The sequence below is a fragment of the Epinephelus moara genome, chromosome 14, assembly GCF_006386435.1.
Source record: "Epinephelus moara isolate mb chromosome 14, YSFRI_EMoa_1.0, whole genome shotgun sequence".
Lineage (NCBI taxonomy): Eukaryota > Metazoa > Chordata > Actinopteri > Perciformes > Serranidae > Epinephelus > Epinephelus moara.
In genome coordinates, this window is record NC_065519.1 from 514,826 (window position 1) to 528,517 (window position 13,692).

Genomic DNA, 13,692 nt, shown 5'->3' on the forward strand with positions numbered 1-13,692 from the left:
AGCCCCCCAAACACTGCTCCTCATTGGCTCATCAAAACCACGCATGCGCACTCGCAGTTAGGAGCAAAAGGTGACGCAAAAAAATCCCCGATGGCGAATCCTGTGGCGGAGCTGTGATTGGTGGGATGTGTCGTTATGCGGCCAATCAGAGGGACGGTGGAGGTAAGCAGTGACGCCATTGGTCGGTGCTCTCCGCGGCTGCCTGAACGTCAGCAGCTCATTGGGCAGCTGAGCTGTCAGTCAGGGAGCAGTTGTCAGGACAGCCGACATGAAAGCTTCAACGTGGCCTCAGTGTAGATGAGAGAGAGGAGACGTTTCCTGTTCCTGATCACGAGTTGTGTTTCTCTCTGCTCCACAAACACATGACATAATGTCAAAATAAATAAAGTGCGGCCCTGAGAGGTGTTTTTTATTCATACAGTCAGGGGAGATTAAATTAATTCACACTGTCTCACAGTTGTTTTGGATCATTGTTCTCACACAGAAACAGTTCAGACAGATTTAATTTAAATATTTAATACTTTTATTTTTGTTTTTAGGGACTGTTCTTTACCTGTCAGAGGAGAGGGGTATTTGAGGTTTGACTTTTTTTGTTTTATCCTCCCTATTTTTCCTTCACCCTCCCTGAGTGACTGGAGGAACATCCACGACCCTCCCTCCACCATAAATGAGTTATTAGCTTTTGTTTTTTTTACAGTTTCTGGCTGTGATAAATGGTGTAATTTTGATGATTAACATTTTTTTTTTTTTTTTAATTGAAAAAATCTTAAAAAAAAAAACAAAACAAAAAACTTGCTTTTAAAAAAAATCACCTTTAAAGCTTTTTAAAAATTGGAGGGGAAAAAACTTTAAAAATTGTGTTTTTAAATTTGATTTTTATGGAAAACATGCCCTCCATGTTGTCTTAAAAAACACTTTAAAGCTTTTTCGAAATTGAAAAAAAAACTTTTACAATCACTTTTTAAAGATTTTCAAATTTTAAAAAACATTACATTTGCTTTTTAAAACATTTTTGTGATGAAATGTATATAAAACAGAGTCATTTAAAGCTGTATGCCTCTCCCCTAAACCAAAATAAAAAACATAACTCCCTGCCAGTGTTTAAAAAATTATTAGACATGCCTCCCCCTGTTTGCACCACACCCTCCCACACCCTCCCCCCTTATAAGTAATGAACAGTCCCTAATATCTCATTAATACTCCTGCTGCTGCACCATGTTGGTCTAGATTTGTTGATAACTTTAACTGGAATAAATATCTGGAATTTTCCATACTGATGTATCGTCACCAATTAATAAAGTCAGGGAAGTTTCCTTCAAAATCAAACATAGATATTATTCATAAGTTATTATTGTCTTAAATTTAAGAAGGACATTTGTGTTCACTGTTCATTCTGTGAAATGTGTCCAGAAACATTGCTGCTGGTTTATTGTTGATAAAAGTCCTGTGTGATACCTACAATAACAACAATACAGAATCTAAAGAACTACATATCATAAATTTGATGATCAGACTAGTATCATATCCGTAATCCAAATTTATCCACTCTGAATCTTTAAGTGTTTGAAAATTAAACTAAACAGAACATAATAACAAAGCTGTGAAAACCATCTGTGCTCTTTGTTTAATGTTTTCATATAAATATTCCTCCTGAATGTCTGTTAATTTTTTTTGTTGTCGATGTTCTCATTTTGTCAATAAGGATTTGATATGTATGTGAAAGGCTGATGACATGTGTCTGATTAAAGACTCTGATTTCATATATGTTAATTATTTGACAGTCACTTTAAATAACTTATTGCATCAGTATCTGTGCAGACATCTGCTCAGTGCATAAAGAACATATTTTAATAATGATACTGGGTGGTATATGAGGACACTCAACACAGTCTGATGTCTGAGGACTGAAAACCTTCCAGCTGAATACAGCTGCTTACATGTCTAGCGCCCCCATGTGACCCTACAGGAGAACAGCACCATTGAGTTTTTTTCACTGAAGCCTTTCACATGAAAACATGACAAATGTTTGACTTATTAAAGATTTGTTCATCCAGATTATGAAAATAAAATGTCTCTTACCTCAGCTGACGCCAACAACAGCTGCAACTATTTAGTTATCAGTTCATCTGGTGATTATTTGGGTCTGTAAATTAATAAAATAGCACAAGTTAGAATATCCTCCTGAGACGTCAGCTGCTGTTTGATCTGCATATTTAATGTCTCCTGGCTGTTTGGGATCAGTCAGACCTGATAAGTACAAACAACTAAACACTGTCTTTGAACAGGAAGTCGTTTGGAGAATAAAAGTGATGTCATGTGGGGGCCATGGGTTTTTCTTCATAGTCACAAATGTGTAGTAAAGTTAAAACTGTTCAGCTGAACGTTGGTGTGCAAAAACTAAATTACAAATAGTGCAACAGAATTAAAAAGTCTTGTGATTTGTTCATTTAGGAACTCTGCATGAACTTTCCCTGACTCGTGCTCTGAGTGAGGAACGTCCTGTTGTCTGTCACACCTCACTGGTGCCAACGTCCTCAAATGATGTTCTGTTGTTATAACTGATCAAATATGTTTCCATATCTACAAACATTAATCATAAATTAACAAGTTTAAAAATCAATCAGAGTCAACAGAAATAAAACACAGACACAAACTGTGTGTTACCATGACAGGTCTGTATTGGCTGACAAAGGAAATAGTACCTTCACATTAACATCATGATCACAGTCACTTGGTGAAGGAAGGAAGAAAAGAAATGCTGGTGCATAAATATCATAGTGTGCAGATCATACTGGCCCCAAACTGGGCCACATACTCCCAGTCTAGTTTGTCTACACACCACTGAGGCCGACACGTCCTCCAGTTCTGACCTGAAACTAGTAACAGTGACTTGGAGACAAACAGGATTGTGTTACACGTCTCCTGAGTCTGTCACAGCTGCACATTTAAAACAAACAGAAATAAAGTGTAAGGCAACATGAACTGAAACAGAGTGAGTAGCTGCATTCAAAAATTAAACATATTAGTAATTATATCAAACAATCACAGCCTTCAGACAGATGACGGACAGTAACGTGTCCTCTGAAACACAACATGACTGATTACTGTTTGATCGGAGGAGGGTGGAAGTGCGTGGGAAATAAACTCCAAGTATTTTTAGACAATTCAAAGAGAGTACCATGCTGCGGACATGAGACACATATAACCCCTTTTACACCAAAATTAATGCCTGTATGTGGTTTTTTAAACATGGCTAAACTCGCTAACAACAAGCGCCGGACTGTTTCCCCACTGACAGTAGATCAGAGCTGTGTACGTGCCTTTGTGTATCTCGGGGACTAAAATGTGTTTTCATCAATGCCGATCGGAGCCAGAGCCGATAAATACCTGCAGCTACCACAGCGTCACCTGACCCAGGTGTGAATACAGACTGTAAACTTTCCTATTAGATTAAAAAGCCAGATGTTAGCAGGTGTTAGCCATGTTTTGCTGCAGTGGAAAAGGGGCCATGTTCTCACATAAACTTGCTGCACAATGAGTATAACATCTTTTACAACACATTCATTTTTGAAGACATCAACATCTTGAAATGATCAGAAATACGATTCAATCAGGGAAGAACTGACACGACATGAAATATCTTCAATGCTTCTTTAAATTAGCAGCACACAAATCAAATTAATCCTCAGAGATTCATCTTTTGTTTTTAGCTGCTGCATTTCTGACACATTTATATCCTGAAATATTTTCTTTTAAACCTGATCACAACATGTAGCAGTGATTCTGAGCGTCAGTTGTTCAGACTTTATGCTAAGCTACATCACAATGTTGCTACATCAGAGTCAAACACAGGGATCTATTGCTTTTTGACGTGCCGAGGTACATTAAATACATGTGCACTGCTGTTGGTTCAGATTTCAGCTGCATGAGTTCATCACATTAGACCATATCACAGAGTAACAGCCCATCATCACGACCTCACAATGTTCTACAGGTCTCTCTACAGCTGTGTTTAAACTGAAGTCAATGACACATGACGAACTGTGACCAGACGGTTTGTGTGAGGAATCAAAAGCAACGTACAGGCACAAACAGAGCTGACACAGTGGGAGGAGGTGCAGGCATGAAGGTACATCAACAGTGAAGCTGTGGACTTTAACTCTGCTCAATGACGAGTGTGACTGTACAAAGATTTCCCAAACTCTGTCTGCACTCAGGAAATCAGATCATTGGTCCACGAGAGGCTGCCATATGTTAGAATTTAATAACCGACGAGAATATCTTCCTATCATGACGACGACGTACACGACAGGACAATTAAATAAACACATTTATATCTGTATCTGTGTCCTGTGCCTTACGGGACTCTCTTGTGACAGAACGGAGCAGTTTCCAGGTTAACGTCATGTTATAAGCCGTCTAACCTGCAGAAATGTCCACAACAAGTTTAAACCCTTGGAAAGAGGATATAAACATGTCGTCAGGTGCGGCTAAACGTTTGAGATCAGGAGAAATGAATCGCTGTTGTCACAAAACGAACCAGGAGCTGCTGTCGCACAAACATTTAAACCTTTTCCACAAACATGGAGGCGGCTCTGTGCTGCTTCCTGCACCTCAATTTGAATGTTTGCATTTCAAACAAAACTAAATTGCATCAAAACCTAAAAAGTCTGTTCTCAGCTGGAACCAAAACTGCAGGTTTTTCTGACCTGAAGTGCGAACAGTGATGACATCAGTGGGCGTGTCATGTTTTACAGGTTGGAAAGAAGATGGAGAGACAACCTCGTGAAAAATGAATATTTTTACCCCATTTCCACGACTTAATTTAAGTCATTTAAAATGAGCTGGCTCAGCTCAGCTGACATACATTCTTCTCATCTGAGTCACTGTCTTCGTTTACGTCTCTCCAAAGAATGTGCTTCTGTTGGAGAGCATGTCCTGACTGTATCTGAGCAGTCTGTCCGTTTTATTGATTTTAATTCTCATTTATTATCTTGATTTTTGTTTTCTTTATTTCATCTTTTACTTTGGTGGCATTTTAGTTTGTTTCATTCTCCTTGTGGATTATAACTTTGTCTGCATATATTTCTAAAACTTTTGTTTTATGTATGCGTCCCTCCGTCCAAGTGGATCAGTGACCTAAAAGGAGGCGGAGCCTTGGTGATGACACAATGCTGATCTGGTCTGGTCGAAGCACAGCACACAGATTTTATATTCTGTGTAATGACAGACATGTTTGGGAGTTTTTATGAACATGTTTAAAACAATAGCGAACAATGTTTATTCAAAACTTTTCCGGAACACGTTGTTAATTTCAAATCAATTCCAGGTCTGGAAAACTGATAACTTTTCCAGGACTTTCATGACCTTATGAACCCTGATCATTGGTCCATGCTTGTTTTTTTTTCTGTGTGTAATAACCAGAATATTTTGTGCGTGTGCATGTAGTCGATGAGGACGAGGACTTGGTGAACAGGTTCTCTGCCCACTGTTCCTTCTACACCATTACTTCCTGCTGTGTGACGACCTGTTTCTGTTGTAATTACTAAACCATTTCTTAACACGTCTCTGTTTTAGAGCCACGAGCAGCTACATTACATTTATCATATTTATTACAGCCCAGCTCTGTGCTGCACTGAACGCAGGCGACACTGTCGGGTGTCACGTGTCACTAATAACCGAATAATTGGAGCTTCATACCTGCACCACAGGGTTTCCCCAAATTGTCCGAGATCTCATTAATTTTGGAGGTTTTTTTCAGTTTAAATTAGCATATTAATTAATTTGCTGAGAAATAACTTGTGCATGTTGCAGTATAGACTTCATATTATTCCTCTTTTCTGTCGTCTAATTAAACAAAAAGACTTGAAGGCAAATCAGCGTTCTGACTGTGTACGGCGTCTCCAGCCTTCACGAGACCAGACGACTCATCTGCAGCAGATGGCAACAGTTTGATCAACAATTACGAGCTTTTAACTGTATCTTTAATAGCATCGTTTCTTTTAATAGGACTGAGAATATCATCTCAAGGCACACCTTAGTTTCATACTGCAGTGATTCAGCGGCCGTGCTGGTCGAGAACCACAGCTTCAGTCACACCCGCTAATTACAGGACGAGCCAACCAGAAGTGCAAACCGAACAACGAGACTGAAAATAAAAAACACTAAACATATCAGACGCACTTGGTCTTCCTCATCAGGCACTTTAAATCTCACAGTGTCAGAAGCACCACCTGCAGGATGAGGAAAACCAAGTGATCCTGTTTCTATCTGGTTTGAGATGAGTGAGAAAACGTCCCAGTTACAGTTTGGTCCAGATCTGCAGGAGGTGCAGCTCCGTCCAAACGCAGGCTGAGACCGGGCGGAAATCAGGAACACGGCACTTGTGGGTAAAGTGAGGTCGTTTGGGAGGAGGGGCGACAGTGAGGAAGGTCAACTCCTCAGTTGATTGGAGGATCTCGAACCTGTACGCTTCCGTCCTCCATCCCGAAGTAGGCTCGCTCAGCCATGCCGACGAAGAGCCCGGTCTCAACTACACCTGAGGAGGACACACAAGGACGCTCGGTTCAGTCGGACCACAGAGGTCAAATTTCAGTCCAAATTTTAGTTTAAAACCAAACTCGAGCTTCTCTTCAGTCTGAACTCAACATCTCACAACAACTTGATTCTGAACTCTCGTTCACATCGTGCACCAATCATGTCCTACGTAAAGTTGACTCTGTAATCAAGGTTTTATTTATGTTAATCTCAAAATGCTCCAACTGCAACATTCTTGACAAACTTGCTCCTCAGCTTACACTTCCTGTTCTCGACGACTGTGACTTTGTCTTTAAATCAGACCTTGTTCACACAGCATTTAATAAACTCTGCAGATTTGTCCTTGGACGTCTTTTTCTCACTCACCGCTGCACAATGTGTGATTAACTTTAATCACCATCTCTGAATCTAACAAAACTCATTCACTGGTTTTATATACTGAAATGTATTCACTTTAATTATCCTCATTACCTACAACAGTATCTGCTACCTTTTACTTCATATCATCATGTTAGGCACTCTGACAGCTGCTTGTCGTCCCTCGTGATGAGAAAACAGCTTTTATGTTTAAAGCCTGAGCAGATTAGAATCATCTACCTGTCACTGTTGGATCTATTTCAACACTTGTGCGTGTTTGATCACTTCCTGTCCTCTTACTTTGAGGTTGACTGCTCTTGTTATCAATGAACAGCAGCAGTGTGTTTGGTTTAAGGTCTATATATTGGTGTTATTATCAGGTTTATGTACTATGTTTACACCTGACTGTATTTGGTGATCCACTCTAGAGCCCAACCAATATATCGATCAGCATTTTTAGCCTGCAATGCGTCAATATAATACTTCCACTGCCAACTATACAAAAGTCATATTAAAAGATCTGTAATTTCTCATTTAGTCCAGCAGGGGGCATTGACTGCAGGCCATTAGGGGTGAGTGGATCGATCAATAGTCTCCATACTACGTTTTCATTTTGAAGATCGATCCTAGCGCCAATGAGATCGACACCGAAAAGGGTCAATTTCTCTCCTCTACGTCGTACGTATCTGTATTTCAAGAATAAAACTGTCTGTGCAAACAATGTTCTGCTGTCGTGAACACATCTAGTTCATGTTCTCTTTGCTTCTTGTTTGGAGCGACATCTAGTTCTATTATACTGGAGAGAAGGCAGACGATATCTCCGACACTCTGCAGCTCACACCAAAACTATCTACACTGATAAACAGCTCTGCAGGTGAGAGGAGATTTTGATTTTGGTGTGAACTGTCCCTTTAACAAACCCTAACCCAGCACCTCACCTGGAATCATCTTGATGGCAGTGTTGACTTCCTTCCAGTTCTGAGCGCTCTCAAACTTCCAGTCCAGGATGAAGTTGCTGTTGTCAGTGACCACGGGACCCTGAGAGACACAAAGACACAACTCAGACCTCAGACTCTGTTTTAAAATCATAATCTGACACCCAGAGAGCTGAGAGCAAAGTGCATGAGACACAAACACACTGTAACATTGAGTATCAGATGGAGACTATACATAATCAGAGTTTTATCTAAGTGCAAACAGTGTGACCACGACTGGGTGAAACTTAAGTGTTTGACTTGACTGAAGATAGTTTTCACTTCCAGGACTTTGTTCTGACACAAAAGCTTCAATAAATCCAAAAGTCGAGATCAATTCGAAGCCCTGACGAGCAAAACAGACGCACTCCTTTAACTCAGATTATCAGAGGTTTTCAGGTTAAAACAGAAACCTGTCCTGTATGTGCTCTGACTTGTGTAATTACTAAGTGACCGTGTGACTGTGAGGCAACAGCTGATTAAGTAACGTGTGTGTGATCATCGAGGCTTCCTGGGTAAACAAACTGTGCACTAATGAGTGGACGAGTCACAAACTGCTTCAGGCTCAACAGTCAGAAGGAAGAACTCAGAACAACAAACAGACTCTGCTGTTGGTTTAAAGAGCTGAGCAGGAAGAATATGATGAAGTGTTTACAGACTGTTGATGAGGCAGGTACACGTGTAGGTGTCATCTCTGTCCTCTGGTTTCAGTTTCACTAAAGTTTTCCTTAAACATATTCAGTGGAGTTTCATATGAACTAACACCCAGGCTGCTGTCAGCCCTAGAGTGGTCTCCTCTGGTCTGAATCAGGGACTCATGTTGTTCCAAAGTTGTATAATTGCCTAGAGTTGGTTCGTGTTCTCACGGCAGCATTTACAAGAGGACCAGATCAAATGCCTTGTGTGAGAAAGCTGCTCTTGATTGGTCAGAATTTCCATGTGGGAAAAATCCAGGAAGTAAAGCAAACGTTGAAGACTGTGTGAATCCTCAAGGTCTGAATACACGTGTTAAATTAGTTTCCTTCCTTTCTTCTTCATGACCTTTGCTTGCAAACGGCCTCATATCTTTGCACTTTGACACGACCTGTAGATCAGCTGAACAGTGTGACGTCAGAATGTGATTACGTCATCAGTGTGCTCAAGACAAACAAAACAGGGACCCACTCTTCTCCACTTCTCCACAGTGCTACTAGAAGTCATGAATCTCCACAGGGTATTTTAAACTCACACACAAGTCCAGAAACATGTGGTTACATTTGTACTGACACTGTGAACATCAGGGCTGAAAAATCAAGGTTGGAAATGAACTTTTTGTCCGTCTGCCACTGTGGCTGCTGGACTCCCAAACTTAATAGAATACTATTGTTGTTTTTGTGCAGTAAGGTCAGCAGATCCAGCACCTACTTGCATAATTTACCAGCATGCAGCTGGTGCCAATTTTCAACCCCTTGTACACACTGTAAATGACTGTTATAGAGGATATGAGCAGGAAACGTGACTTTAAAATAAAGCTATCACTCAGTTTTTCATTGGTGCCTTCTGCAATCAGTTCAACGTTCAAGAATGTCGAAAACAATTTCCTTTCATTTTGTATTTTCCAAGAAATTTGTGGTGCTATAGCAGAACACTGAAGGCAGCAGAGAGACGGAAATGAGCTCACTTATACTTTTTAATTTACCACAAGTAATATCATTCTTGTGATATTCAATATAGTTTCCTCACATGGTGCAGCCCTCGGGGTCGTTTCATTTAATAATCTGCTTCAGAGCAGACTGAACAGATAAAGATTCATTCATTGAACTGATGAAGGACAATAAAACTCTTCTAGTGTTAGTGTCACCATGAAAAGGTGACGACTCAGCGTTCTTAACCTGAGGACAACCACAAACCACCAGGGCAGAGACTCAGAGAGATCTGACAGGACTGTATGAAAATAAAAATCTGAAATAAACTCAGGAGCGACACGAAGAAAAACTGTAATTAAAAATATCAGTGAAAGTGCTGTAACAAAGTGTTGGACAGAGAAGTGACAGCCAAGTCGTCCACTCACTGCTTTACTGACAGCCATCCGTAAGTTGGCCTCTCCTCCGAAGCGTTTGGCTATCGTCCTGGAGACAGGAACGTACGCCATGGGGATCACCTCGATAGGAACTCCCTTCTTCCACTGCTGGCCCAGCGCCTTGGAGTCCTTCCTGGGAGAGGAGACACAACATGAGAACAGAATCTGGACTCAGTGACATGAAGAGATGCAGATTCAACTATAGAGGACTTATATTTTATAAGAGTGTGTCCTCAGGGACGCCATCGGAGAAGATCTATGTGATCGGGTATAAACGTGTTACATATAAATTTAACAAATCTTCAATAAAAAACTATCAAACACAAACCTGTAGTCTGCGATGACGACAAAGTGTTTGGCACAGCCAGCAACGATCTTCTCCTGAGTCAGGCAGCCGCTGTGAGACAAACACAGGACGAGTGTGAGACAGGAATCAGAGGAGACGCTGGTTAACTTCTGCTGTCTGTATTTAACCGTACAGAACTCACCCTCCACCTTTAATCAGCGTGAGATCTGCGTCCACCTCGTCCGCTCCGTCAATCGCCACGTCCAGCTGTGTTGGAGGAATGAGAACTTATTACACAGCAGGCACAGAGGAGACGTTCTCTACATGTACAAACTGCCACAGTCAGCTCCACCATTCATAGTTTTTTTCATATTTCCACAGGAGTAATTCTCGCAGCACTGCGACTCAAGCTGACAGGAGTTTGAGCACCAGCGTATTGTGGCTCTGCCTCATTTCCATGGCTTTCAGATTCATTTGTAACGAGCTCGTCGTACCTCTGGGTGCCTGTCCAGATCCGACAGCGTGAGGCCATGCTGCAGAATCAGCTGACGAGCCTGTGGGAGGACACGCCAAGAGACGGAGACAAAAAGCAGAGGAAAAGCTGAGAAATCATTTTCAATTCATACTCTGGTGCATCTCTGCAGAAACAGCACGAACACATGGAAACAGTTGTTAAATGTTGGAAACTCAGAAGTGAATGCAACTTCTCCTGCAAGTTACTTTACTATTCAATTAATGTGTCGATTAATTGATTGTTTGGTCAAATAATGTCAGAAAATATGTCGTCCTCAAACGCATTGTTCTGTCCACAAGCCACAGGTTTTCAGTTTACTGTCACAGAGGAGCAAAGAAACCAAAAATATTCACATTTAAGAAGCTGAAATCAGAGAAGTTTGAGTTTATTTCTCTTAAACAAAAACTAACCACTGAAAACTATTAATCCACTATCAAATTAATTGGGGATTAATTTAATCACTAACATCTGATCGATTTCTTGTTGCAGCTTTGCTCTGAATAAATGTGTCATTTCAATTTTGAGGCCAAAAAGAGAAGACTGTGTGTGGTAATGAGTTGCATCAAAGCCACAGTGTTGCAGCAAACCGTTTCCTCTCAAGTTGGACTGTAACTGAGACTAAATGTCTCAAACTGACCTGGAAGGAAGTCGGCACACACACGATGTTGAGCTTCTCCTGACGCACTCGCTCAGCTGGAATAAACACAGTAAAAAAAAAAGAGGAATCATTAATGCGTTAACCTTCAGCAGTGGGAATAAAAATCCAAATGTTGCTGATTCTGCTGTCCGAAATTAGGATATGACAGGAGTCACTTAAAAAATCTCCAGAGGGGAAACTGGTTTGTCACTGTGAACAAAACTATGTAAACAGGAGGTAAACAAAGACACAATCCAAACACGACATCACATCAGGCAGAGGTGTTGAATAAAGGAACATCGCTCCACTGTAACAGTAAGAGTGTCAGTAACCATCAGTGTCACTGGTGCTGCTCTTGGTTTAAATCATTTCTCTCTGGACACACTCACTTTGTTCAACTTTCACATCCAACTCTTTAACAGTTACTAGTGGTGTTCCTCAGGGCTCTGTCTTAGGTCCCCTTTTATTTGTTATCTAACCTCTTGGCTATGTCTTCACAAAATGTATCATTATTACTACAATATATATGATAATTACTGAATTTGAAACGTGAAACCATTTTTAAAGGAAGTATGTGTAAAAAGTCTCTCTTTTGAAAATAACTAAAATAAATAGGGACGCACGGTATGGATCTTTGCCAATATCTGATACGTTGATATATAACAACATATAACTCTTCTGTTATCGATACAGCACAGTATCCCAATATTTCTGTGTGGCAATATTGTATTATCACATTGATTTTTTTGATCATATAAATTATTAATATGACAAATACAAATGAAATGTTAGGTAGCCTACTAGAATAATAACATCAGGTATCAGTTTTAGTTTACTAGATACATTTTGCTGCTGCAGAAAAATGGCTGAAGTGAGATGAACAGACTGAAAACTTTATCTGATTAGATAAAACAGATGCTGACCAACATTTAGTTCACTGTACGCTGCTGTATGTAGAGGGTGACAATAAAATTAAATTAAAGTTTTCCTTTGAGGACATAATTTACAGTTGAAAAAAAGGAACATATCACAATATTTTAGAACAATACTCAGCATATTGCAACAGTAATACTGTATTGTGACTTCAGTATCATGATATCATATCGTGAATCCCACCTCCAGTGGTTTCACTCACCTAACCTGTCCACAGCGTAGACGATGGTCGACCCGCTGCCCACTCCGACCACCTGGTTGTTCTGAGAGAGACAGGGAAGAAGTCAGGCTGATGAAATGCAACTCTGCAGGATTTCACAGCAGACCTGAAAGAGTCTGCCAGTAAAAACCTGCCCTGAACTCACTGACATTAACAAGAGGTGTTGAAATGAAGCAGCAGAGACGGAGACAAGAAGAGGAGCTGTAGAGCTGTTTTATGTTTTAATGTATTAGTGTTCATGGTGTCTGGTTCCTGTCTGACTCTGTATGGATCTGCACCTTAAATCAAAAGCCTGAAAATACATATAAATTCATCACATGCATTGTGAGGGTTGGATTTATCTTAGGACTGTTTTTCTTACATTAAATATAATTTAACCCACCTGCTGGTATCTTCCATGACCCAGCCTGTCCATATGTTACAGTCCTGCTCTGTCACAGCTCCATTATATGATCTGTGATTACAAACTGATGCTTTATATTAATCAACTCCTGCACAGATCATTAATGAGTCTCTGTGTCTGTGTCTGACTGCAGGCTGCAGGTTTAACTCCTGTGCAACATGTTAGCTTCTGTGCCTCAGTGTGTCCATCAGTGTAAACAGCACTGAGCCTCCTGCTAACAGCTAACAGCTAACACAGGCTGTTACACACCGTCAGTATATTTAGTCCCTAATGCCGACCAAAGTTAGCCCACTGTCCCGGGACAGGCACACATAACACCGAGCTAATTCCCTCCCAAACCGTGCAAGTTAGGTAACTTAAGAAGTTAGCACGCTAAGCTAACGGTACTCTCTCTGAGTGTGTGTGGCTAACAGTGTTAGCATGCAGCATCTGTGGCTAAAACAACACATGGCTGAGCTCGTGCCCAATAAAAGCTGTGGACACATGTTAGAGGACAGAGACAGCACTGTGAGGACAGGTGAGTGTTACCTGGACGTGGTTGTCCACAGCAGCGTACGCCGCCAGCTTCTTCGCCTCCTCTGCCATGTTCGCTGCCGACTGACTCGAGACGCGCACGTGCTTCCAGGATGCTGAGGACACTAATCCAGCTGTGAGTTTAGAGACGGAGACACACCTCTGGATGAGCATGACCCGGCCCACAGCACACACACACACACACACACAGGAGCTGCAGTCAGGACAGCCTCCACACACCGTGTAACTGGCCCCACGT

General features: G+C 41.0%; 1 protein-coding gene across 1 annotated transcript; it reads right to left on the reverse strand.

The window, feature by feature from the left end:
- Positions 1 to 2,654: 2,654 nt before the first annotated feature.
- On the reverse strand, positions 2,655 to 13,692 carry rpia (ribose 5-phosphate isomerase A (ribose 5-phosphate epimerase)). The gene is made up of 9 exons (XM_050062159.1): positions 13,449 to 13,692; positions 12,500 to 12,560; positions 11,365 to 11,420; positions 10,708 to 10,767; positions 10,416 to 10,480; positions 10,256 to 10,324; positions 9,919 to 10,060; positions 7,833 to 7,932; positions 2,655 to 6,538 (listed from the first exon to the last, which is right to left on the reverse strand). Exons 1-9 carry the CDS (start codon positions 13,605 to 13,607, stop codon positions 6,441 to 6,443), a joined length of 810 nt encoding a protein of 269 aa, XP_049918116.1. The 5' UTR covers positions 13,608 to 13,692; the 3' UTR covers positions 2,655 to 6,440.

What these genes read in the sequence shown, in the direction of transcription:
- rpia (XM_050062159.1), bottom strand. Translation starts at nt 13,607, where the DNA reads ATGCTCATCCAGAGGTGTGTCTCCGTCTCTAAACTCACAGCTGGATTA. An exon ending in ATCTGGACAGGCACCCAGAG is followed by an intron (nt 10,481 to 10,707) that starts GTACGACGAGCT and finishes CCTCCAACACAG; the next exon opens with CTGGACGTGGCGATTGACGG. An exon ending in GTCGTCATCGCAGACTACAG is followed by an intron (nt 10,061 to 10,255) that starts GTTTGTGTTTGA and finishes CTCCTCTCCCAG; the next exon opens with GAAGGACTCCAAGGCGCTGG.